Source organism: Aspergillus caelatus (assembly GCF_009193585.1).
Source record: "Aspergillus caelatus strain CBS 763.97 unplaced genomic scaffold BDV27scaffold_87, whole genome shotgun sequence".
NCBI classification, from domain to species: domain Eukaryota; kingdom Fungi; phylum Ascomycota; class Eurotiomycetes; order Eurotiales; family Aspergillaceae; genus Aspergillus; species Aspergillus caelatus.
Genome location: NW_022475350.1, coordinates 44085 through 69681, shown reverse-complemented (window position 1 = coordinate 69681; position 25597 = coordinate 44085). Strand labels below are relative to the sequence as shown.

Sequence of the window (25597 nt, the reverse complement as noted above, 5' to 3'; positions counted from 1 at the left end):
TTGTGACACGGAGTGTAACCAACCACGGAGAGTTTGACCAGGTCTTCCCTCATGGACGAGTATTAAGCGTTTGCTACAGTCTAGCCCACAGGGTATTGATAGACGGGGACGGGACGGAACGATGAGCTTGTCCTGCAGTGGTTAATAGTGGTTGGCCACTGGCTCTCGAGTACTGCAGAGTCTCATCTACTAAGGAGCTGTAAGGGCGAGAGCGAGAGCGATTCGCAGGTCATGCAGGTGTAACTTGAGTATAGAAGGAAGAGACCACTTGAAAGCCTGTCTAGTACAAAAACAAAAACCAGATATCTTTTCTAAGCCAAAGCATTTTACATCTTTATGTGCTTTCGCCGAAGTTGAAGTCCATATCATCCAACAAGGAGTTCCACTGCGGGATGTCGAGACCGGGCGCGACCGCTAGAAAGTCTGACCATAGCTGGTCCCATTCTTCCTCCCGGACCCCTTCCTCAGGTGGAACGTTCGTGTGAGGAGCCGTATTGCCAACTAGAATTGGATCTTCGGTAGCTGGCGATTGCACTGTATCTGCTGTATGACTGGATATAGATGTACCATGAAGGCCCCGCGAGTACTCGTCGTTCTGAGGGGTTCTGCTGGCTGACACATGAGTATCTCTATCTATTCCCGTAGGATCCCCTGGTTGTGAACCAAGGAGTTGCGGTCGCTGCTTGTGGAGGGTTGACATAAGAGTCTGCATATTTTTCTGGATTGTCTCTACCAGAATACTTGACTCTTCCTTCGACTTCTCGAGTGTTTCGTAAGCACTAAGCACTTTAGCCTTCCTAGCCTCCGCATCTGGTGCGTCAGGGTTAAATGAAACGTCGGTAGCTAGAATAAGGGCAGCGAGGAAACAATGCTGGTTTGCCGTCCAGAAGCGTCCTGGTTTCAATCCAATCCGTGCACCCGCATCGTCCATCAAGCGTCGCAGCTCTAGCACTTTCTGCGCAGACTGTATACATGCGCGATGGGAATAGGCGTATCTTGGGTTTGCCACACCTTCGAGGTGGTAAGGTCGGTGAAGCCGACAGAGGCGCGTATGGAGACTAAAATGCAGACTGATTCGCTGAACAGGGATATGGGGACGCTCTTCACATATTTTTTGGCTTTGTTCAATGCTGTCGGGGTCTAGTTGAAAGAAGGTTGGAAGTTCACTTAGGAAGTTCTGAAACCTCCTGTCTAACTCTAAGATTGTTTCGTAATCCGGCTCTTGTGCCTCCAGCCAAATTGACGGCATCGTATCGACGACTTCGCGGCAAAGAGTAGCTAGCTTCACACGGTAGATAAAGGCGGACAACGCGGAGGGTTGAGATAAGGGGCGGTCCTGCAGTATCCCCGTTGGTGTAATAAACTCATCGTCAACATCGGTGGGATAATTGACCATCATGTGCTTTGGCTGGATCAAGTATGCTCCTTCCTGGGGACCACCAGAAAATGAGTTTAGCCTTTGCTCGTTAGTGATAGGTTAAAACTCAATGTATACTGGACTCACCAGTCGCTCGCCACCATGTTCCACCAGATCCGTCTTTGGACTTCGAGCTCAATTGGGTCATATCCTTTTAGCTTTCTTTGTTCGCAACTTTTCGGGGTATCTAAACGATGGATGTGCATTGCGCGAGCCATGGCGAAGCAACGGAAGCGAATTAACGGAAGTTTGTAAGGATAGCCATCAGAATTGCCAACCATATGTGACAAAGTAGCCATAGCGGCGAGTGCAGTAGTGGAGGGCTCCACGGGCTGAGAATAATCTAAGATTGATATTGCGAGGCGTGTGTATACCTTGAAAGCTGCCTGTGCTTCTGTTGGCGTGGCGTTCAGCTTATTCAAAAGCTGAGGTGTCCAGGCAAGCATTGAGCCAGCAAATACACTGAGAAGCAACAGCAACCTAGCAGCGTCTAGCCCCTGACCCTCAAGCATGGTCTTATAAGCCTGTTCCATTAGCTCTTTCGTAGAAGGTAAATGGAGGACCCCAAACGTAGGCCCAATAGTGACTACGAAATGTTTGAACAACTCTCTAGCTTCGTCTATCTCCGGGAGATGCCTGGCTATACTTCTTGTATGGTAAATTTCATTGTGAGAGTTTCGAACGTGAGAATTAACTGAAGTAAAGCCAGTAGGGGAGATATGTTCCTCCTATGGAGTCACAAATGTTACGGTTTGATTCCCAAACAATACATGGTAAATCACATACATTGTTTGCTGGGGATGCCCTCGGTTGATGGGTTGCCCCACTAGGATTATGGAAGACCGCTTCCTCTAGCTTTTGGAGGCGATACAGCACCTCTTCTGGGTTTCTTCCATGCCCTTGTGAGCAAGAAATCTAACCAGAGGGATACGATAAACTCACAGAGAAGCAGGCACTGCCCGTGAGTTCCCTGGAGCGGCCGGCGGACTTGGGTCTCTCTGACATCGATTGGTTTCAGTTGCTATTACGGATCCCTGACCCCCAGATAGCTGGTTATGATCACTTTGCGAGGCATATTCGCACCGGATATGTCTCTGCGTGCAACTGGAGCAGGGCTGGTTGCGATCGCACCGACGCTTTTTCTCCCGGCAAGGCTTGCATGACAGAGCTGGCCGGTTCCACCGATGAATCATCATTACAGGAGTTCCACTGTGATTTCGTTTCATGATTCGGCTTCTCACTAGATGATCGTTGGTGATTGAAAGACATGAGACGGGTGCCAGAAGAGGCGTAAAAGTCCGCGGGTTGTTGCTACTGAATGAGGCTAGTGGCTCCGTTTACTCCGCGGACTGGGCTGGAATATTGTTTTTCCGGTCAAACAATGTATATACAACTCCTATTTGTTTCCTCTTGATCTTCCACTTTTTCCTTCTCTTAGATCAAATCTTATTCTAATAACTCAGCTTCCCTATACTATTCATCATGGATACTCAGAAGTACACACCCCAGGTCTTCACATGCCGTAAATGCGGTTTGAACATTCAACACACGACTACCCGGAATCCTGGCCTGTATACACCTTTATTCCTAGATGTCCCCTCTCAATACAATGATGGTGAAAAATACATTATCTGATAGCTGCTCATAGTTGATGGCACTATATTTACAAAATTGTTACGAATCAGCTAATCGACATGATCTCACTCTCTCCCAGTACCCGCGGGCATTGACATATACATATATATACTATCTACCATTGTTCGTTTTGGAACTGCCTGCTTCTTATGTGATATTAAATCCAACATCTTCTTGAATACTCGTATCCGGTCATTTCCTCATCTACAGAGCACATACCGAAATAGTGATCTTTGTTACTCAACTTTGATAAAGTTGTTAGGGCTCTAGGATGTATGACGTCAGGGGAGCTGGAGCGGAATATAGATTCCGCTGGAATATTAATGAAACGGCGGAAAATCTGGAGGCCCGCTTTTCACACCACGTGCATTATTTGATTTCTAGTCACGTCCACAGAGATTCATCTGGAGCCTGGTATAACTATGGCCGATAGAAATCCCCCACCAAAGGGTGCGAGTGGTCTGAGCCCTAAATCAGGCCCAAGGCGGAATTTATCCTCCGCCCCGGGGAGGACGGGAGGGCGGAGCAGATATGCCTCACGAGCTTGCCAGGAGTGTCGTCGTCGACGTGCAAAGGTGGGTCAATCTCTCTATCCAGTCAGATAGTTTCACGGCCCTTGCTTCTCGCCGGCTGACAATCAGCAGTGTGACGGCAATAAGCCATCGTGCTCTCGATGTCTTGACCGCCAGTTACCCTGTATTTATACTACGGATGATGATGGCCGGGGAACGGCCCCGAAGGCATATGTCCGACAGTTGCAGGCACGTATCAACATTCTGGAGCGGATACTCTGGCTCCACTCTATCGATGTTGATGCTTCCGCGGCCCAGTTACTGGAAGAGAACATCTTCCCGAATACCACGTCCCTGACTGCTGGCAGCTCTTCCTCTGCTTTTGACCAGCTCTGTTCTGCCTTTGAGGGCACACTTTATCTAGATGACTGCCTTAATTTCGATAGTGATGGTGAGGCTCGTTACTTCGGTTCGACAAGTGGGCGAACCGCGTTTCAGGGGTGTAATGGTCTGTTAGAGTCCCAAATCACCGATTACCTACACATAAACACAGTGGGTGACTGAACCCTATGGCTAATAGCTAGAGTGCAGCATCTCTGGAGCATCCCAGTCCTGAAAACATTCTTGAAGCGCCAAATATGTACACTCAGGCACTTTCCAACGAGCCCCAGGTCTCGGAAGAGCTCGAGTCCCATCTGCTTGAACTATTTTTTACTTGGCAAAGTCCATTCTGCCAAGTTGTAGACGAAGCTCTTTTCCGTGAGAGCAAGGCAAATAACGGGAGGTACTTTAGCCCATTGTTGCTTAACTGTATACTCGCTTGTGCATCCCGCTATTCCGATCGAGTCGAAGTACGGTCGGACCCAGAAGATTCCAATACAGCCGGCCGTATCTTTCTCGAAATTGCGGAGGCACTTCTGTATTGTGACCTTAAGCGCCCCAATATTACCACACTTCAATCTCTCGCCGTGTTGGGAACAGTATATGTGGTAAGTTGACTCTGTATGCAGAGATCTCCTGTTTGGCTCAATCTGACAAAGAAGGCTTTCGGCCATGATGCGGCTGGCTGGTTATGCCAGGGTATGGCTAATCGACTAGTACTGGACATGGGGCTTCATTTGGATTCAAACATATTGACCAGCCCCAATCATATAACTGAGACCGAAGCTGAACTTCGGAGGCAGATATACTGGTCTCTATATTGTGACGACAAGTTGGCTGCTAGTTATACGGGCCGGGTCTGTACTATGCTTGTAAGATATCCTTTTAACCAATTCCGGCTAGGGAACTACAGCCCCGATATCCTCGCTGTATTACTGAGTTTCCCTAGGATTTCCAAGGAGTAGTAGGCTTGCCATCCCTGCCTAGTCCAATCGATCAGCCTGATCAACGCTCTACTTCGACTTCGGTCAGCCGAACTCTGCTAGTCCACTTCCAAAGATCTCTCACAGCTCTCAGCCAGATATTAGAAAAGATTCATCTTAACCTGTAAATATGCAACCAAACTTCTGGGTTAATATCTCAACTAGTTCGCTGACACCTATATGCAAGGTACGCCCCTAAAAGATTCGCTCACGGAGGTCAAAAGCGAAGCTTCTTCGACTCATGTCTTCTTGCCCTCAAGACCTGGTGTTACGGCTTACCACCTGAACTCAAACCCGTAAGATCAGGGACACCGAATAAGTTCCCCCAGGCCTACACGCTATGCATGATATACAATACAGCCATTATTCTTCTTACAAAGCCATATCTCGCAGACCCAGGATCACGACGCTCGCCCAGCCCACAACAGCCGGTACAGCAACCACTTGATGGCCTTACCCAAAAGGCCTCCACTATTCAACTTGAGGCCGCGAAGCGGATAGGCTCCCTGGGCGAACAATATAGGGAGGTTTTTGGTAGTTTCCGGAGGAGCCCCATAACGGCGACCTACTGCAGTCTTTCCGCTGCTCTGGCACTTCTTAATCCTCACCCACAAGGCACACAGGATGCAGGCCGCAGCGATGTTGATATGGAAAAAGTGGATTCATGTCTCAAAACCCTCCAGGAGCTGTCTGAATCGTGGGTACCTGCTGGCAAGTACCACTGTAGTCTCGTGCGAATGATACACGGCCCTGATGCCACTGGGCAACAAGCATCTCCTGGGAAGGCTAGTGCTGCTTCCGACGAGGTATACGTGCCGTCCTGGAGTCAAGATTACAATCGGAACCCGATTGGTTTATCTGATGGAGGATGGGGCCAGAGTGGTGCTGGACTCGACTGGTCGATGTGGACGAATTCGGGCTTAGCGGAAGATGGCTCTTTGGCCGCTGGTGGGCAAATACATGGCCTGTTGGATTTACCTTCGTGGCTGCACGAGGAGATGGATAACAGTCTTAATGATCTGGTATGGGAGAATCCTATATAAATATATGAGTATTGTCTCCTGTACTTGATGAAAAAGGTTCTTATATTGCAAGAGATAGGTATTAATTCGACTTGGAACTACAAGTTGATACTGATAGCTATAATACTTGTGTGTATTGGGAAACCGCGGATCCACTAGCCATGGAAGATGGTAGAATGCTTCTCAATTTTCAATTTTATTCAGCTGCGTATAGAACCAACACAGTGATTCGCTCAGGTCACAGCAACCGTATGAACTCTTCGGGCACGTTGATAGTCCAGGGAGGGAGTGCATTCGCTGCCATATTACGTAGTAAAAGGTCGAATTGAGTATTGGCATCGATAACCCAGGCAATCCTGTCTGCATCAAACATCCCCAAGCTGTACGCGTCTATCTGGAGCTTCACGGCTCTGCCCTCACCTGGCGATAGCAATGATGACTTGCTAAATGCATATACCTGTTTCTTTGGCCTCTTTAACCCTATCGGAGGCCGCTGAGAGCACCCGATAATGACAGTCTCACGGCCAGGAACATCGCTGCCTCCGGTAATCTTGACATGTACTGACAGGGCCACGACAGAGCTCTTCAATGGTTCTAGTGCAATTTATAGCTCCCGCAGACACTTTAGAGGTGTCGTACGATAACCCAAACCTAAGGGGGAACTCCGGCTGCGTGCCCGAACAGAACTTCACTCGCGGGGGAATTTTGATCAGATGAGAAGCAACATTAGAGGTCGAATTCATGCCGTGATCATCGTGTGGAAGGCCGGTAGCAAAGAACCACATTGAATCTTTTCATCAGGTTAAGACAGTAGCAGTTGGGATCATTTCCATATTCTTTGAGGTTAGGGTGAAAAAGTATACGTGAATAGGAAGAATAACAATCCGTAATAATATAACACAATAAATGTATTAAACCCACCCTTCCTTCCTCATCACCCCTCCAGTCTACCCCTCCAACATCTCTACAAGCTTCCCATCATTCGCCATACTGCTCTGCCACCGCAGCTCCCCAAACCGCCGAAAAACCTTGAGATACGTGCCGCTCTGCTGTGCCTTTATATCCCGACTCGCCGTACAGAAGAAACTAGTCCACGACCCCTTATCCGCCAGCCACATCAATCTAAACATGTGCAAGACCGAGAAAGCACAAATCATGCCCGAGCTCGAGTCCCCCACCGATGTCGCGAGGTTCGTCTCAACCAGACCTGGATGCACGGGCGAAACCCAGATCTCGCTCTCCACGTTCCGCGCACTGGGAGAGCCGGGGCCGTACGCCTTGTGCAGGATTTTGCCGTGCAGAATATTGGCGAGCTTGTTCTGTTCGTACCGCGCCCACGGGCCGCTATCCTTGGGCGAGAGGTCCTTGAAACTGATGCCACCCTTGGGTGCGCCCAAGTGGCCCGATGAAGTGAGGTTGACGATGCGCACACTGCCGGGATGAAGCGTCTTGGCGATCTGCAGCATCAGAGGGAGCAAGTGCTTCGTCAACACCCAGTGCGCCAGGTAGTTGGTCTGCCACTGGGCCTCGCGGCCATCTTTGGCCATTTCGAAGGGCATCGCCATGATGCCGGCATTGTTGACCAGGCCGTGCAGGGCTGTTTCGAGGGCGAGGAAGTGCTTGGCGGCTGCGACGACGCTGGTGAGGTCCATAAGGTCTATTTCAGGAGGTCAATATTGGCTGACGGGTGTATTTTCTTGATGTTGGCGGTGGCTGCTGTGCCCTTTTTCTGGGGATCGGGCGCACATGTAAACGTGGGCGCCGTGTTCTGCTAGGTGGGCTACGGTGTCATAGCCTCTGTGGTTTGGTGAAATCAGCGATTGGGGCTTCGTGGTGAGAGAGAGAGGAGATTTTACATGCCGGAATTCCCACCAGTGACTATGAATACGTTGCCCTTGAGATCGGGGAGCGTGCCAGGATGGAAAGCCATGCTCAAAACGAGACCTAGAGTCAATGTGTGATGGTGTACTGATATGTCTTGGATCGAGTTCTACGCTTTTGATCATACGAAAACATGCGTCGAAATCAAGGTGCTGTTACGATCTTTATTGCTCTTATTGATCCATGTCAGAGCTACTCGCATCTTGGATGCTATTGCGAGCATCAGATATCGTGAGCAACCTGGATAACCCCTGGACCAATCACATCACATTAAACTTGGACATCTTGAAGAGATAGACCAATAGCGGAATTCCGGGTGAGCAAGTGAGCCAGCTGCATGAAGCCCACTGCCGAGTCTAATCTCTAGCTACTGTCAATCCTAAAGTTGTACTGCTGTTGTCAATGTGAGCAAGTTGCATGACGCTAGACCTCCTCAGGTTAGATACTGTAACAGTGACCAATGATATCGTGCAATTTCAGTACGCTCTCTCAGCTCCGGAACCTTATAGTACGCATATGATCTATCGTAGTCAATGCAGTACCTGAGTGTCATATTTGTCGTTGTGAGCAAGCTACATAAACCGCCTTGGCCGACACCAAGCAACTTGCGTCGTTAATCAATTCAAACGTCCGCTAGCATCATGATTAGTACGTTTCCGCCTGCAAGTTCAACACCACACATCCAACTCGCGTCGATGGCATAGTTGGCCGAGGTATGTACCAGGGCGCCTTCAATCACCAAGACGGCATGACTTGCTCACTGCGTACATGCCATAAGCAGAAATGATGACTGGACTGGGACAAAGGATGCCACAACCCGCAGACGGGCACAGACTAGACTCAACACAAGGGCATCCTCGTCACGCCGCTTGACTGTAATGAGGAAGTTATCCATGTCGTCCCCTACCCTACGAAGCCCGAACTACTCCCTTCGACACTCCTACCCACCACCCTTCAACAAAAAGTGCCGCACGGTGACTGGATCGATCTGTTCCCGTGTCCTGAGGGACGAGACCATCTGATCCGGACCGCTGGTTCCTTCGACGAGGATGAGCTGTGGGCCGACTGCATCGGCGGGCTATACGATGGCTTTCCAGATGACGAGATCGAGCGACGCGGCATCATTGCGTGGTCGCCGCCCTGGGACATCACGGGGGTGGGAGATGTCGGAAGGGTTTCTGAGGAAAAGGGGGGTGGTTGTTCTAAGGGTTGCCGTGGACGTTAGAGGCGACAAATCGGTGGCGAATGGAGAGAGGTGAGGAACCATTTGTTTATGATGACTGTACGGTATATGAGGCTGTGAGACCTTTGTGTTGTCCGACTGCTTCTTCGTCATTGGTCAGCGGAGTCCATTTTCCGTGCATATCACTGGGCAGCCTGCTGGCCATGGTACCCATTTTTCATAAAGAGAGGACAGAAAAGCAGATAAATGACAGTGGACCTATGACATATATCCAAGTATTCGTTGCCCTTACTCTTGTTGTGCACATATCTAATACTTCCCTTAACTTTTCTTGGCGGGAAAGTGCCGAAGAAACCGATATCTTGAACACATTTAATCTTGGCATCATATAGGCGGGATAAGCATTCCTACGAACTTTGTCAGATACGGCAAGCCATTATAGGCTGGCGTCTTGCTGTTCTAATAGGCGCTCATCCTCGTTGTATTGGTCTATTGGGCGGAGCTACTACTTTTCCGCAGCTCCCTTCCGATAGTTTGATGTGATCAACTTCTGCGTACGGTAGCCTTAATTGTCGGTCGTATTCGAGTAGCTGTCCGCCTATCACGGATACCAGAGGTAGTCTATTTTGGCATATGCAATTATCTCGATATCGCAGTACGTATCATGCGTGAATGTACTGGCTCCACTTTATCCTGGAATTCATACTCCGCAACCGTGGAAACGGCCGATGTTATGTGGATACCGAAGATTTGGGATCCGCATCTAGGCTCAACGGAGGCATGTGCATGATTACTTCATAAATAGCTAAATCTATTATAGTATTGAATATGTTGCTAACAGTAGCTCATACGTGGGAACTCAACATAATGCTTGCGCCGAGTGCTGGTCGCAGCAGGCCTGCAGCATCATATTTAAGGAATATACATTCCGGCGGTGGTATCTAGGAGCCAGTCAGATCGATGCAACTACTTTACCGGCACTTTCGTTCCCCAAAACATGCCGTTCGATTTCTTTTCATTATGTCTTGCTGATAGCCCATCACCGTTAGCCCCGATTTCTTTCTTAATTGGCCGACTCACTAGTGCGTCGATTATTACGCAGCTGTCACAATATCAACGATCAACACCTCAGGGCCCGTTCAAGGTCAACATAACCCCCTAACGATAATAGGTCGAAAGGCTTTCCGGCGTGTACCCTTTCTTGATCAGCCAGGCGGTACCCGCCTTGATTGAGCTTCTCTTGTACTTGAATATTGACGGTGTCTGACTCCGGTTAGAAGAAAATTATGTCGTCCTTTTTATCAGATACACCCCTTGCTTACGCCCTTCGGTGGCTTGGAGCAAGAACGCTGTTTAGCTTTCCCGAGGAGCGCGATAACTTTGATTTGGCAACCGCTGGTGAAGGATGGAAGAGAGTGTCTATTGTGCAAGTCCAGAAAGTGCTCAATGGATTCGACGAAATACATGATTCGCCCCCAGTCGTAAGCCCAGAAACCCCCGGCCTCGAAGGCTCAGTCAAACCCACGGAACAAGATGAGCTTCCCCAATTACCCATAGAGACACAATCTACGCAGCACGGCCTATCAGGCCAACCGGACCTGGAGAGCGCGAGAGCTCATCTATGTATGAACGAGCCAGAAGGCAAATATGTCATGGTTGATTGGTACGGTGCCACTGATCCGGCAAACCCTCTGAATTGGCCCAAGCGCAAAAAGTTTGTTGTTTATTTTATTATCCTCTATATCTCGGTTGCTGTTTATATGTCCGGCTCGATCTATTCAGCGGCACAAAGTGAGGTTGAAGAGGTCTTTGGCGTATCTGCGACGGTCTCAAGTCTTGGACTCGGGCTTTACGTGTTGGGTTACGGTGTTGGGCCGATGTTCTGGTCACCTCTGTCTGAGATCCCAGCTGTTGGACGTAATATTCCTTATCTTGCATCGTTGACCCTCTTTGTCCTGGTTTCAATTCCAACAGCACTGGCAGCCAATATTGCATCCTTATTAGTGCTTCGGTTTCTTCAGGGATTCTTTGGATCACCAGTCCTTACCACAGGCGGCGCGTCGCTGGGTGATGTTAGCAGCGCGTATGGCAAGCCTTATGCCTTCTACAGCTTGGCATTGTTTTCTTTAGGGGGGCCTGCCTTGGGGAACACCATAGCTGGTTACAGCATTCCTGTTTTGGGATGGAGATGGAGCTTGTGGGAGGTCCTTCTAGCCAATGGCCCCGGACTGGTCCTGCTCGTAAGTTCAATGAGTAGGGAAATGGTGTAGTTGACGGAGCTGACATATCTTAGGTTTTTTTACCGGAGACGTCCGCAACCAATATTCTGTATCGTCGCACCCTAAGAATCCGAACATTGTCACAGAAGGAGATCTATAAATTCGAGCCCGAAATGGAAGCGAATAACACCACTGTGCTGAATAGACTGCACCACGCCCTGATCGTCCCCTGGAAGCTGAACATACTCGATCCATCCATTGCATTTACAAGTATATACTGTGGTCTCGTATATGCTATTTTCTACTCTTTCTTTGAGTTCTTCCCTCTAGTGTACGGTAACATATACAATATGACATTAGGGGAGGTGGGATTGATTTTTCTATCCGTCATCATCGCAGTCGGATTGGCCGGTATGCCATACTGCGCCTTTGTCCATTTCATCGTCAATAAATCAATCAAAAACGACAATCCGATGACACCTGAAGGACGGCTACTTCCATCGCTATTTGCGTCGGTGCTAATCCCTGCCGGAACCCTAATATTTGCGTGGACATCAAGACCCGACATCCATTGGATCGTACCAACTATAGGCACGATGCTCGTTTCAGGCAGTGTTGTTATGATTATTCAGTCAGTGTTTGTCTATATAACTCTGGCCTATCCCAGGTACACTGCTTCCTTGTTCAGTGGGAACGGACTGATCAGATCTTCAGTCGCATTTGCGGGTGTTCTTTGGTCTCATCCGTTGTATGATGCGCTTGGCGTGAACTGGGGAATGACTTTGATGAGCGGTTGCTGTGCGATATGTATTATTGGCATTTATGTGCTGTATTTCTTTGGACATAAGTTGAGGGCAAGGAGCAAATTCACTGAGTAGGCTCCATGATCACTATATTGCATCTGTCCTGCAAAGGTTTACATACTGTCTTACAGTCTTCCTGTTCCCTTAACGAACGCTATGTCTAGCAGCATACTTTTAATACTAGTCTAGCGAACTCTTGGGGCGTGGTAACCTATTGAACCATTGCCCAGTCTACGGAAGAGTTATAATACAGTACTTATTGCTGGAAGATATTCTTCTCGAGGAATCCCTAAACTAGTTTAAAGTCTCTTGGCATTCAGGCTTGGAGAATCATAGTCAAAAGAGTTAGTTACAGAGAATCCGGGCACCAGTGTTGCAACCGTGTCCTTGTAAGATTATTCCTCCAGTTACTGCATTACAGATTAGTACAACAATATCAAAATCAGGAAAGACTTCATCGCTAACTTACAGCCCATACAAGCTCGCCACCGTTGTTCCCAATGTGTTCACCCAAGTTAATGCCCTGGCGCTCTCTATCCTCTCCATCGACTTCGGTGAGGAATGCAGTCAACCAAGGACCATCCTCGCGGAACTCCAACTCGATATCGTGAGCGGTCTCTGTGAAATTGTTGCCCCCACGAACGAACCAACCTAAATAAAAACAACTCTAGGTTAAAAATAATTGCTATAGGTGCTCGAGACATATAATACATACCATCACCATTACCAATCTGTTCGTCAAGTACTATCTCCGCGGGTACCGTTTCATCACCATCACCATTTTTAGCTGCGGCAAGGAGGACAGTATGATCGCCACGGACTTCGATACGAATGAGGTCGCAAGATTCGTGGAAAGACATGGTGGTACTGATTTTGAATGATTTAGACTGGGAGAGAAAGATAAAATGTAAGAAGGGCTGATCTGAAGGAAAGCAATTGCAAGAGGGCAACGAGATTTAAATACCCTGGCTGCACATGTCAGCCTAACTGTAGAATTGAGAAAGGATGGAGGGGTAATACAACACTTCCTCAGGACCCCACTATTCAGCTCTATATTGCTATCTGATAATATAAAGACAGCTAACAGGCAGCAGCCTCACTATCCAACCACAGGGTCCCAGGTAACGCCCGCCCCACCCTGGACCCCTCGCACTAAGTTCTTGGCCCCCCATCATCTAACACCCCGTGCCATGACGTGCGAGGTGATTAGTGGAGGAGTGGTGGCTGGTACTGGACGACTGGGGAAGTTGGGAAGGGAGGGAGATATTGGCGTGGCGGTGTATCTGTGGGACATTGCCGAATAGGGACAGTTTGGGCAAGTTCGGTTCAAGTTCAAAGAATATTTAAATAGATTATAGTCTAGCCTAATATAACCTAATCTATATATTAGCTTCCGAAAGTAGTATGGAGTTTCGACCCCTCACTGTATTATATGTACTTGGACAACTTTTCTTGTTCGAGTTCTCATCTAAATGGGCAAGGCTAAGGACGCCATCGAAGAGTTTGCCGAATATATCGTTGAGAATTCCCTTCCTCCCCTATGTGGGAAGTTCAATTTTGACATTCGATAACAATGACGAACTGGCTTCTGCTTCTGAGCCAAAGAAAGCGGTCATTTTGGTTGACAACTTGACATGTATTAAGTTCGAGAGGTAATCTAGGTACCCAGGATGGCAAACGAACTGACCAGTGGCTACAGCAAACTGGCTGGAAATAATTTATGGTTTTTTTTATGCACCATACCAGAATTGTGCTAGTGCGAGAGGCTAGGTACCTTCTTTGGCTTTCTAAGTCTAACTCCTTCCCACTAGTGGCATGACATGATAAACTTCAGGTAGATCGCCTGGCCTTGATCGTTCTAGCTATACTCATCCCTTGAGTTTACAGCATGCGGGAGAGACGTTTTACATTTTGGGGACGTGGAATGAGGAGATCCAGTGACTATTTATGTGACTTATCCTTGGTTTAATCACTCCCTTGGCGGACTTAGTGGTCGCGCACTCCTTCACGCCAGTTTTAGTTGCCTTACTGAATGAAGTTTCTTTCTTAGATTTCTCTCCTCCACGCTTGAGAGTGGTAATCTTGGATTATAGTTCAGGTAGTGTATGCGCGCACTCTACGATAAGTTGCTGTGCGCCGCTCAGATGGCGGGAAAAAGTCGTCTAGTACCCTGTATCCCATTGACTCCTACTTTGTCAAATATCTTATTCTTTTTCCTTTTTCCCCCCCTGTATATGTAAAAGACTGGTTAGGTAGTCCTAAGGTTATTATTATGTTATGTGGCTATTATATAACCTCAAGTATTAGTCTATTTATGGTTGTGCTCTTTTTGGTTTTTCTTCATGCTGTGTACACTATATAACAACTTGTTAGTAGTGTTAGTAGTGTCCCCCTTCAACCACTGACTAGCCCTTCACTCTCTCGTGCTCTTGTAGATTCTCTAGGAACAAAGCACCTTCTATACAAAGAATTAACGGTGACAAATGCCGCTCAGCTTCGTGATTCTGGCTATCAGATAAACCTAGAAGCAATGTCGTAGAGTCATGGATTCTAGATGCAAGACAGAAGTCCTGAAGCTGATTTCACCGCTACTAGAAACAATTCCAATTGTTGCTACTCACTTCTGAATTCCTAGTCAACCTCTTCACGTAATGATGAGAGTAACAACGTGGGCCATGAGAAAAGTGGGGAAGTGGTGGTCTTTACCATGGAACATTGCCAAGACTGAATTTATATTCCGCATCCAGATCTATGGGGAGTTTATCTGGTGGAGGGTTATATAGTTCATGGGAAGAAGCCAAACTTATATATATCTTCTATTTGTCCAAATGTAACATCTTCTACAAAAACTGTAGTCTATCATACCAACCTTACTCTCTTACACCTGGCACTTACTTGTCCAATTTAGTTCTCCTCCATCTCTAAAACAAAAAAATCACAATGGCTTCCATGAGACAATACGCCTACAAAGGCTTCGGCGAAGCCAACAAAAAAAGCCACTGGTATTCATCCGCCGTCAGAGTCGGGGACCAGATCCACTGCGCCGGTCAAGGTAAATACTTATTACATCCGCATGTTCATCTATTTGTGTGAGGTTACTGACAGCAATATAGGAGGCTTCTACGATGCAGACTTCAACATATCCAAGCTTGTGCCTGAGCAAATCGATCAAGCCTTCGTGAACGTGGATACATGTCTCAAGGACACAGGTGCCAAGGGTTGGTCCCAGGTGTACAGAGTCAATTCTTACCACATCCAACTGGACCAGGAGACGCAGGACGCCATGGTTCGGAACTTCAAGAAGTGGATGCCTGATAACCATCCCGTGTGGACTTGTGTGCAGATTGGTCGTCTTGGCCATGATGCTATGAGAGTTGAGATTGAGGTTTCGGCGTTTGATCCTGAGGGTGCTAAGGAGGCTGGGACGAGTCCGGTTTGAGGGGTTTGGGTGAGATTTCGTTATAGGTGAGATGGTGAAGTTTAATGTATTCATTGGTAGGATTGGAGATTGTTATGGAGATCATGGGCTGGGTTGTTGAGACCTATTATGGAATAAACCTATGACGAAGATTCGTGCGGAAGTTGTCGTGCATCATACCTTTTCATAATGAAGTGTATTGCTTCTGTAGACAGCTACGAACATATGGATACAGAGCAATGGTTTCCTATTCTACCAACAATACACTAATGAGCCTCTAATGATAGCAAGTCCACTTCCTCATTTCGACCACTCGATGAAGATGATGGCTTTGAGTTCGCGTCTCAAGCTCTCACACCCATGGTACGAGACAAAGGCTGTCTGCTTGGTGTTGTCTGGGTTTAGAAATCGGTTCTGCCTCTGTGCCTTGGATTGATCCGCCGACATGACTCCCTTGATGACATCTGCGGTCTGATAGACCGGAGGAAGGTCTATATCGGACAATGACAGGCCGATCCACTTCGCGGTCAATCGTCTCAACTAATCACCCGTGGGTTCCCAACATTTTAGGCGTCGCTCCTCCGGTGCACTAAAGACCATGATGGCACCGGTCCTGCCGGCATATTTCTTGGCCGTGAATAGACTTTCTGTGGTGTAGATCCCCGGCCCAAATTCGTTGTCAGCGTTGGTTGAGCTTATAACGGGGAGGAAGAAGGCCAGGGATTGTTCGAGAGCAAACAGGCTCAGTCCTCGGAATAACGTATCCTTCCGCTGCAGAAGGCCATCCGTGAAATGAGCAATCACATTCTTCTCAAATTTGAAAAAGTTTCGATGATCCTGAACTCGTGCTACCTTGACTGTTTCACCACTAGTCATTTGTCGCGAGAAGGGATAAAGTGTCTTAAGCTCCTGCGTGGTCACCGTCCCTGTAACCGAGGCAGGGATCGAGCATTTTCTCACTGCACCACTCTGTAGCCTGGGCACATGATCCCAGGGAAAGATGCCTTCTTCCTGGTAGCGGGATAGAAGAAAAGAGACAGGAAAACACCCGATTGGGATAGCCACAAACTCATCGTCAATGACATAGGCTGGATCGTCGATCATCCGCACCACATCAGGCCGACCGCACATGTGGAAGATCGTTCGGGATGATCCAACCATCTGGAGCATGTGTGCTAATCAGACGTTAGGAATAATCTCTGGCAAGGGGGCCTTTCCGCTTACATACCATATTCTAGGTTCTCCCCAAGCTCCTCCGCTATCTCGGGGGGCATCTCGTCCTCCGGATAGTCCCCATACCATATTGGGTCAAAGCGTACGTGGTCATAATCGGTGTTGTCGTACATCGGCTCTCGCTCGTCATCGTCATCCGTTTCCTCCTCTGTCTCCAGCTTTTGTTCTTCAGGCTTCTCCTCGGCCTCTGGATTATTGTCGACGTCGCTGGACATGTCTGTTGCGGGGGCAGAGTGCTGCATTTTCTGTCGGTGAATTACTCGCTCATGCGTGAATACGTTGGGGGGTGCGACTTCCTCCAAGGGAAGGGGTCGTTTCTTATAGTTGATCATCATGATGATGAGTTCGCCGGATCTGAGGTAGTGCTGACGACCTGACCAAATAGGAGTAGTGCTGACGTACTAGCTAGGATAATAAATCACTACCAACCAAAGGATAAATAATAATTGAATCGCAAAACTCTGTATTTTGAATCGGTTGCTCGTTGCTAGCTCAAGACATGACATGTTGCGGTTCCTACTGTCAGCTTATTTGCGACGGCACCGCGGTGCACCTTTCCCAAACAGTATCTATTGCTGGAACGAATTATTTAAAATATCGGAGGCAAGAGCAAGTTGACCATATGCGCTCAAGCTTGTGGCCTACTATTCACAAGTTCATGGGTTTGTAAAGGTCTGTACACAGATGCAAGTAAAAAGAAAACAATCGCCACGGGTATCTGCAGAAGATGGTCAAGTGTGATGACTGAGTGTATGTGGAGATATGCTTGTTACCGAACAAAAGCCCCTATATTTGTCTTACCTTCTCTGTTAAGAGGTCTTCAGCCTGAGAAAGGATGTCTTTGTCTTCCCCTCCCTTTGTAATTTCGAAATGATAGCTGCTTTCGGCCCCTTTACCATCTAGATCCATCTTAGGCAATTCATCCTTATTCTCTTTTGCTATGAAAACCTCCATTAATCATTGCCCCCGGAATCCTGTCGGGGAATGGTCCGATGAATGCAATACTATCTGCTTGAAGCCAGCAACCCAGCCACTGCCCTTGTGAGTGGGCATGACGGCGTTGGAACGGCCCACTGTTGTTGTTCTACAAATATGACAAAGGAAAATCGACTCAATGATGCTTTCGTGAACAAAGGTCTCAGCTGCCTGTAGCTCGTCTTTGGTCTAGTTTCTGCAGGAAACCTGTTCGCTAGCATCGTGTGTCTGACAAGACTTCCTTTCAAAGACCTGTGCTGTTCTTATCTATAAATAGTATTCCAGGCTTTGGTCAACCGAATATAGAGCACAGCCGAGTGCAATCGTCTATATGTAGATCATAGCGACGGTGCTGAGTTTGACTAGGGCTGCGAGCGCCCCGGCTGCGTTGTGTATACCCGAATAGGACTAGTGTCGCCGGTCGAATGTCTTTACCCTAATGAGGTCAGCACGATGTTGCTTAGTTTTTCTTTCTTGGTAACTTGGTGACCAAATGTTATACAACTAGTCTTATTTCACTCTGCCATTCGTTAGGCAGACCTACTGACAAACTAACGAGTGGATTAGTGGATTGTCTTTCTCTCAGCGCCGTTAGAACCCCAGGAAGAGGACGATCTATAGTCGCGACAATAATGCCCACATTGTCAATTTGTATCTCATTAAGATGCATTACGTTTATTAACATATCTTAGCATGCATCGTGCCATCAGAAGCAGATAAACTAAAGGCTTATCTATGATGATGAAGATAACTATGCTAAGTTTGATGTTTTGTCGACCACTCATCACCGTAGATTTCATCCATTCTAGGTACTTAGCGGTGGCCGGACTTTACTTGACTCAACGTAACCGGCAAAGAAGCCTGCTTGCGCCAGACCTGATTGCAAGCTGATGTGTCGTAGCTGGGCTACTATCCATTGTCGCGTGTCCTCTGAGTTGGTGTGCATACAGCCGGCAAGCAAGAGCATCCAGCTGGCGAAATACGCACCCACTCCTGCGCCTGTGTATGTAGATTGCTGGAAGTCGAGTGAATTGTTGATGGTTGCCGTCGAAAGAGCAGACAATTTGCTGCCTAGTGTCGTCGCTTGGTTAAAATACTGCCCCAGGTCCACTGGCTGCAATCGCTCCTGGGCGGGGAAAGGAAAGTAGCTCATCTGCTGGGGTACGGAGGCCAGGATGTCATCGCGAATCTGCCTCATCGTTCGACTAGTCTCCTGTAATTGATCGGCGTAGTTTCTGGAGAAGAACCAACTAGGGTCCGACTTGGCTCCCCTTAATAGAAGATGGCAGATGGCGTGATTGGCCAAGACGCGACAGGTACGCATATCGTTCCAAACTCCGACAACCCCAGCGTCGTGATAGCTATGGTAGACACCACCATGGACCCGGGTAGGGTCCGGACTAGCGAGTTGCACGACCGTGAACTGCCACTGTGGTGAACATTCCGAGAATCGGCTCTCAAGTCGGTGGTCAATATCTAAAGCTTGGGATAGGTACCGCTCGAGCTCGTCGATAGGTAACTGTCTTTCTGTGGCGCTAGTTTCTCTGTTGTTGACATCACTACTATGAATGAAGTCATAGCCTCCAGGGGATATCTGGGAATAGAGATCCATGATTTCTACGAGGCCACTACTGGCCACCCAGTAGGGGTCGGAAGCACTGATAGCTTTGGCAGCCTCGGCGCGGATCATACGGAGTGGTGCAGGGATTGGACTCCCCATGCGCAGGCAATTTATCAGAAGATGGCTAAAGATGTCCTTGAATATCTGGAGACCGATTGGAGTGGTAAATTGCGCCTTGCCTCGCAGCTCTAGCAGTGAGGTCGCACCGTGGATATGTCGATCCCATCCATTAAGTGACGACTCACCGAATTCATAGAGGGATAAAATCAGAACTGAGACGATTGTGCTATGCCGGCGTGCCGTCTGCGGATCCGTCAGGGCCCAGTTCATTCGTTTGATGGTTCTCGTATACATGGCCCTTGATCTGCACCGTAGATCGACCTGACGGGTGCTATGGGCCAAACCAGCGAAGCCCACGGCTAGAATGGCTCCCTGTATAATCTCATTGCCATCGTCTAATGCGAGAATACTGGGAACGTAGTCGAGAAACCCAGATGAGGGTGGAGACTGCCGCACGACATAGTGTGCTAGGAAGTAGTCTAACCCGATCATATCAAGTGGCAGGACAAACGGTGGGGGTATTGCCCTTTGAGTGAGAGGGTCTTCGTCCTGGTCTTTTTCCTCGTTCCCTACATCCTCGCTCCCCAATCCGGACCAGGACGAGGATGGATTGCGCTCTGGCGCGTCCACATTCGCCTTGTTGGCCTCTGTGGAAGTGTTATTCACTCGCAGGGCATTGCCCCCCAGAGTATTCTGACCATGGTCAGGGAATACAGGGCCTTCACTAAGTATTCCCTCTTCTAGATGCACTTGTAATCCGGCACTCTGCGACGGACCGACCGAGCCCGGGGTATGCCCACGAGAAGTGTCACGCTTCGTAATTCTTGCCCGGACTTTGTCACCGATCTGGCTGCTCTCATCTCGAAAGATAAGACTTGCAGGGTCTCGATAGCCCGGACATTGCTGTCCCATACGTCGACATTGTCCACATCCGGGAACAGCCTTATCGCACTACCATTACCCGCCCCATTGTTAGTGTCATTTACGTCACCAGTTTAAGTGAGAAGGGAAAAGGAACCAAAATTTGGGTCAATATTGGCAGAAACGAGGAGGATGGACTTACTCGTCTCTTCTTGGCCCGACAGTTGTTGCAGCTAGTGGAAGGGCGTCCACAGTACACCATGGTTGCCTGAAACCGCGGGGTAAAAAATGGGCCCGGGGAAAGGAGACAGAAGAGGAGAGCAGTTAGTCGCGCGGCAAGTTGTCCCAGCAAGCTATGAATAGCACCTAGTTAAGCTGAAGGGGGTTTCTTGGGCCCTTTCTCACCCTGTTATGCCACTTGCTTGCCACCAAGCCTTTCGCCCAAGACTCACTTGGAGCTTAGCCGCTAAGATCAGCAAGGGGATCGGTCGGGTAAGCCCGTCCCGAAGCATGTTAGTAGATGGAAGATCGATCATTTCCATTTTCTTCTTTCTACACAAGTGCTTAATATTTCCCCTATTATTGATTATTTAGATAATCTCCATGCACGAGTATGACCTAACTGAGGGAATATTAAGGTACTCCGTAGGTAATTCGAGGACAGATTGTGCTTCTAACCAGCTCCCAGGACTAAGCGAGTCCACCGCGTCAAATAGCTCCAAAACAGAATTGGGTTAGGTGCAAGGGGCTCTCAAGTCAATGTCTCTTTTTGCATTTTATCGATTTCGAAATTCAGATAGCAGGAACCAGTGGTCAAGTAAACCCAATCCTCCATGGTTATGACTTATGGCGTTGGTCAATAACCTTCGGTACTTTTTGTCCTCGTGGACGCGATTCCCTATATCATTCTCGTACGCCTAATGCTTGACCGAGATCTTATCTCATGTATTGACCTGAGCTCTCATGGCGTCTGTCCTAGACTAAACTATAAATATCTGAATCATTCTATGTTTTTCACCATCAGTGAGGGAATAGGGCTGGTTGCCTAATGTGGAATAGAATGCCGAGAAAGGGGACTAGACCATATCAGGAATAGTGCCGTCGAAGTAGTACCTGAAAGAGGTATGCATGATGCTGGCCAATTCGAGACAACACGATGCCCTATACGGGCCTGACATTGAAGTCAATACATGCTAAGCTCAGCCACGTAGTAGCGGACAAGGCTTATTATTCTTCGTACATGGTCAATAGTACGTCTATAATCAGATGGGCAGGTTAATTATAAATATCTAGGACGAGCCCCAGTCTTCTTCATATACTACTTGTGAACAATCTACACCTAATCCATAATTACTGTTGCAATTATCCATCATGCCCGGAAATTCATACTATAAAACCTACCCTGAGAGAGACTACACATACCAGGAGAAAGATTATCCTTCTCAACACTTGACAAACTACGGTCCTCTGCCACTCCCGATCGTAATTCCACAGCAACGACCGGGATCCAGGGAACGGGGGTTCATCGCCGCCTATGCCCCATCGCTGGAGGCATGCGGCATTGACCGCATGACCTTTCTACGATTCTTAGATGAATGCAATACAGCAGTACAAGGAAATAAGTTCCTAGCTGGTGTACAAGTGGTCTCGTTCGGCGTCGGATTCACCCCAGAGATGATCGTTATGGGAGTTGCCACCGCTGTGCAGGCCGGTGCCTACATCGCAAATAAAGGCCATGTCAGACATAAGTCAGTGAAATACATCCCATCTGTCGGACAGGCGGCTAAATAATGCAATTTCTAGAACCAATGCTGTTTTAGATAGATATAATCAAGAACTATTCGGCCCTCGCGGCCTCTTCTGCATGATCATGAGTTACGAACCGGAAACATACGATGAGATAAAGCCTCAAACATCGCAATCACTATCGAGCCCGCTCAATCGACTCGGATCCCTGGCTTCGGGCAGTTGGGTACGAGATCCAATCTCGGGAAAGTCGCAAGGAGCTCATACTCTACCCGCCGCTATCGCGCCCTTGATGTATATCGATGATCGTCGGCAGCATAAAGAGCTTCTCTCCGATGGGAAGTTGCTAGAATCCACAGAAAAGGTTACGAAATCAAAGAGGGCCAAAAGAGCGTTCGATACGTTCAACGATTACCTGGATCGGAGGGCCCGTGCGCAATACGTGAGTCTTGGTGTCTTCTTTGTTCTTTTCGTTAGCGTTTTCGTGGCTGAAGAAAACAATTGTTAACAGCCTAAATTCAGACAGCCGAGAATTCAGGCGACATTCTGAACGTCCCTCTAACCCGCGGTTTTAAAACCCGGTATCTCGACCCTAATCACCCCGCCACGAACGGGGGTCTAATCGGACTGCTTTCCGGTGGCGTGCTGAGCCCTGATCCGGAGGCGCGGAGGCGTAAGGCCCTGCGACGGGTGGAGGAAGAAGAGAGACAGGTTCTAGACCAGTATTATCAGCAGATAGACAGCATTCGCAACCAGAATCAGTCCCAGTGGGAGATCGGCAAGCAGATCCGGCAGTGCGATGAACAATTTGCTCCACGGTTCGAGGAGTTCCGAGAGCGGAGACGAGAGGCACAAGGAAAGCAGAGAAATATTCGGAAGGTAAGCTATGCTTTTCCAGCTGTATGGAGTTGGGCTAATGAGTTTGAATGTAGAATATTTTGTACTTGACCATCGTTAATACGCCGACAGAGGGAGAATTGGCGGCAGCGGCGGCGAAGTTAGATACTAGTAGTGGTTATGGGAATGGGATAGTAGGCGTTACGCATGTATAGATCAACTTTATCATATATATATCATATTCATGCAATGATTCATACTCTTAGCAGTCTATTCGTGATGCATCATGATGCTCATTAAATATGTACAGAGAAGTAGAAGGTCATAAACACAGCACTCAGAGTGTGGATCGTCTGTCCATATTCCCAGAAGAAATTCGAGAGGACCTTTGATATGCTCGAAAGGATTTAGCTGGCTGGGCGAGAAAGGATAGTACTCTCTTGAAAACCACACTCTTGCTCTCTCTCCAACTTTTCTCATCCATGTGGGTTGTTGCGCCTATTATTTCTGATGAACTATCCGTCATATCGGATCCCGTTGTCGATAGTGGCAACTTATCATAGATCATGCCCGCATTGTCCTCGTCGAGATGATCCTCAGAAGATATTGTATGAAGTAGTAACGCCCGACTGGTAAGGTATGGAAGAAATATAGAAGATTCGAATGACTGAGATATGCGTGTAACTGCTTCCTCGATCAAACAGGGCGCTGGTGGAAACGAGGTGTCGTTATATCGAAGCAGGGAATTTCGCTCCTCACTCGACAGATTAAGCTCGTGTGATGACCCGGGCAGGATATAAACAGATAATATATTTCTCCAGGTCAGGAGCAGTTGGGGTGTTAATGATGGACGTGAGGGGCGACGCGGGCTATCCAGGCCAAGAGCAGAGCGATATCTTTGTTTGTATCGTTTAAGCTCTTCCAGAAATTCCAGGGGTTCGGAACAATGGTTTTGTGATACGTAATCCCTGAAGGATTTTAGACTGTATGGATAAGGTGCCCTGTCATTCAGCACACTGTCAAAGGTCGGTACCTCCTTAGGGAAGCACGCGATAGTCAGAGTCATCTTTGCTGGCATGAAGTATGTGGATGTGTATTTAGATGAAGAAGATGGTTCACAAGATTGATGGAGGTAATATGGATATCATTAACAAGACCCGAAGCCATCTGGGGTTTTTCACAGTGATAGACATCACACTCTTGCCTCTCAGATTCCTTAATATACACTGGCACCCTTTTCAGTCTCTTCTGGCCCTATATTCTAAAGCCTATTTGGAGCTACGTGCCATCATTCCCTGGACAAGAGCAGTGTCAGTAGGGTGGGTCACACGCCGAGCCACTTTCTGAAGATACCGGATTAGGAAAGAGGTCTTATAAATTATTATATAGACCGAGCACGTCAGGTTCACCCAGATATCAATCGGCTATCGGCTGCATCTGATTGGTTTCAAGTATAAAAGTCGAACAGCAATATAGATATCTCCGCTGGATTTGGCATGTGGAACCCTGGTTTTGACGTGTCTCCAGAGTTTAAGTGAGGGGCCTCGCCTAGTCCAATGTTCTAATGAGGAAATATGATTCGTGGGATAGCTTGCTACCTATTTGCAATACAAATCATGGGGAGTGGCGGTTAGTATGCGGGGTCTGGAGGCAGGGAGACTAGATGAGCTGGAAGTTTGGGTCGAACCAAACGGACGGTATCCTACTGTGGACAACCATGGTTCATGAGTTCGAGAACAAGCCCAGGAATGAAATTTCTGGCCCAGACCCTTGAGGATGTGGAAGTAACATGCAGAGCAGAATATCTTAAATCAAGCTAATGAGCCTAGGTGTTTGTCGTCGGGTTATGGTTAGGAGGATAGCACTAACAATCTACTAAAACTGAAAACACAAGCGAAGGAGGAGATTTTTTTCCCCCTTTGCAATTCTAATCGTTGCTGATGTCAGATTCAGAGTTAAGGTTTGGGCTTTTGCTACCTTGCTCATTGCAGTATCTTGACGGTGGCTTTTAGCAAATCCCGAACACCGTCGTTTGATTCTCTTCTTAGGTAGGAAGATACTTGTTGCTACCTACTGAGCTCCAGCCCAGCCGAGCCCACGTTCTAGCTCCATCCAGGTCGCGCCTATCTATGATTATGCGACGTCTCTCACCATACCTTCAGCAGCAAACGTCCCGGCAACAAATTCGTTACCCCCACACTCTCGTAGTCCGAATCCGATTCTAGGATAGCAAGTGTATACCGGTCAATGACACTCGCCACCATCACTGTTGGCTCCATCTAGGTTGATGTTCCCATCAATACACCCTCGAGCACCGGTACTAAATGCTAGACAACAGAATCGACATTCTCTTCACCTTGACCAAGCCAGCGGTCAGGTTGAGCTTTTCCGCGCTTAAAAATACTCGCTCCTCATGATGTACAACGTAAGACGACAGGAACAAACTTTCCGAATATAAGCGCCCCTTGCGGTTGCGCGTGCAAAGGTTCTTATCTAAACAGGGCATACGTGTACGCAAGATTTCTGACTTTCCTCATAGGATGCTGCAGTACCTTCGGGGTAAGATCGGCATTGAGTGACATCTTCCAGTAGACCTTATAGCCATTCCGGAATTTTTAGGAGCCAAGTCAATATTATCCAAGGCAATAGGGGTTGTTGGAGAGCCTGCATACAATTTCACGGTGACCGTGTCATTTATTTCTTCTTACAATAGACTGTTCTGTTAGCCATTAGTGCTTTATATTAAAGACTGAAAAAGGTCTTCACTATTATTTCCAGAGGGTAGCGAGAAAAGCGTTTTGCGATACGAG

The 25597-nt window shown here is 47.9% G+C and overlaps 10 protein-coding genes across 10 annotated transcripts; 4 read left to right on the top strand and 6 right to left on the bottom strand.

Moving 5' to 3' along the window:
• Positions 1-334: 334 nt before the first annotated feature.
• BDV27DRAFT_172294 (Zn(II)2Cys6 transcription factor) lies at positions 335-2643 on the bottom strand (the record flags this gene model as incomplete). Its single annotated transcript, XM_032075823.1, has 7 exons — positions 335-501; positions 536-612; positions 699-1457; positions 1505-2145; positions 2204-2306; positions 2360-2387; positions 2457-2643. 7 exons carry the CDS (start codon positions 2641-2643, stop codon positions 335-337), a joined length of 1962 nt encoding a protein of 653 aa, XP_031927612.1.
• An 831-nt stretch (positions 2644-3474) lies between these two features.
• On the top strand, positions 3475-5971 carry BDV27DRAFT_157761 (uncharacterized protein; the record flags this gene model as incomplete). Its single annotated transcript, XM_032072570.1, has 6 exons — positions 3475-3627; positions 3697-4072; positions 4156-4553; positions 4608-4817; positions 4895-5052; positions 5116-5971. 6 exons carry the CDS (start codon positions 3475-3477, stop codon positions 5969-5971), a joined length of 2151 nt encoding a protein of 716 aa, XP_031927611.1.
• A 926-nt stretch (positions 5972-6897) lies between these two features.
• On the bottom strand, positions 6898-7880 carry BDV27DRAFT_145217 (uncharacterized protein; the record flags this gene model as incomplete). Its single annotated transcript, XM_032070382.1, has 3 exons — positions 6898-7569; positions 7636-7747; positions 7807-7880. The coding sequence occupies 3 exons, from the start codon at positions 7878-7880 to the stop codon at positions 6898-6900; spliced, it is 858 nt and encodes a 285-aa protein (XP_031927610.1).
• Positions 7881-10300: 2420 nt separating this feature from the next.
• Positions 10301-12111, top strand: BDV27DRAFT_157759 (MFS transporter; the record flags this gene model as incomplete). Its single annotated transcript, XM_032072569.1, has 2 exons — positions 10301-11254; positions 11308-12111. The coding sequence occupies 2 exons, from the start codon at positions 10301-10303 to the stop codon at positions 12109-12111; spliced, it is 1758 nt and encodes a 585-aa protein (XP_031927609.1).
• A 181-nt stretch (positions 12112-12292) lies between these two features.
• BDV27DRAFT_128299 (CVNH domain-containing protein) lies at positions 12293-13058 on the bottom strand. Its single transcript, XM_032066941.1, has 2 exons — positions 12752-13058; positions 12293-12687 (listed from the first exon to the last, which is right to left on the bottom strand). The coding sequence occupies exons 1-2, from the start codon at positions 12894-12896 to the stop codon at positions 12497-12499; spliced, it is 336 nt and encodes a 111-aa protein (XP_031927608.1). The 5' UTR covers positions 12897-13058; the 3' UTR covers positions 12293-12496.
• A 1918-nt stretch (positions 13059-14976) lies between these two features.
• On the top strand, positions 14977-15475 carry BDV27DRAFT_145214 (RidA family protein; the record flags this gene model as incomplete). Its single annotated transcript, XM_032070381.1, has 2 exons — positions 14977-15088; positions 15150-15475. 2 exons carry the CDS (start codon positions 14977-14979, stop codon positions 15473-15475), a joined length of 438 nt encoding a protein of 145 aa, XP_031927607.1.
• Positions 15476-15754: 279 nt separating this feature from the next.
• On the bottom strand, positions 15755-16728 carry BDV27DRAFT_145213 (uncharacterized protein; the record flags this gene model as incomplete). The annotated part of the gene is made up of 3 exons (XM_032070380.1): positions 15755-15945; positions 16003-16629; positions 16683-16728. 3 exons carry the CDS (start codon positions 16726-16728, stop codon positions 15755-15757), a joined length of 864 nt encoding a protein of 287 aa, XP_031927606.1.
• Positions 16729-18319: 1591 nt separating this feature from the next.
• On the bottom strand, positions 18320-20658 carry BDV27DRAFT_113167 (Zn(II)2Cys6 transcription factor). Its single transcript, XM_032064584.1, has 2 exons — positions 20407-20658; positions 18320-20294 (listed from the first exon to the last, which is right to left on the bottom strand). The coding sequence occupies exons 1-2, from the start codon at positions 20464-20466 to the stop codon at positions 18468-18470; spliced, it is 1887 nt and encodes a 628-aa protein (XP_031927605.1). The 5' UTR covers positions 20467-20658; the 3' UTR covers positions 18320-18467.
• Positions 20659-21575: 917 nt separating this feature from the next.
• On the top strand, positions 21576-23002 carry BDV27DRAFT_172284 (uncharacterized protein; the record flags this gene model as incomplete). The annotated part of the gene is made up of 4 exons (XM_032075822.1): positions 21576-21952; positions 22008-22392; positions 22473-22829; positions 22883-23002. The coding sequence occupies 4 exons, from the start codon at positions 21576-21578 to the stop codon at positions 23000-23002; spliced, it is 1239 nt and encodes a 412-aa protein (XP_031927604.1).
• Positions 23003-23048: 46 nt separating this feature from the next.
• Positions 23049-23931, bottom strand: BDV27DRAFT_128296 (regulator of G-protein signaling domain-containing protein). The gene has a single exon (XM_032066940.1). It carries the CDS (start codon positions 23863-23865, stop codon positions 23125-23127), a length of 741 nt encoding a protein of 246 aa, XP_031927603.1. The 5' UTR covers positions 23866-23931; the 3' UTR covers positions 23049-23124.
• Positions 23932-25597: the final 1666 nt, after the last annotated feature.

Coding starts and splice junctions, on each gene's coding strand:
- BDV27DRAFT_113167 (XM_032064584.1), bottom strand. CDS start 20,466: ATGGTGTACTGTGGACGCCCTTCCACTAGCTGCAACAACTGTCGGGCC. Junction 20,295..20,406: donor GTCGGGCCAAGAAGAGACGA/GTAAGTCCATCC, acceptor GGGTAATGGTAG/TGCGATAAGGCTGTTCCCGG.
- BDV27DRAFT_128299 (XM_032066941.1), bottom strand. CDS start 12,896: ATGTCTTTCCACGAATCTTGCGACCTCATTCGTATCGAAGTCCGTGGC. Junction 12,688..12,751: donor ACAGATTGGTAATGGTGATG/GTATGTATTATA, acceptor GTTTTTATTTAG/GTTGGTTCGTTCGTGGGGGC.
- BDV27DRAFT_128296 (XM_032066940.1), bottom strand. CDS start 23,865: ATGCCAGCAAAGATGACTCTGACTATCGCGTGCTTCCCTAAGGAGGTA.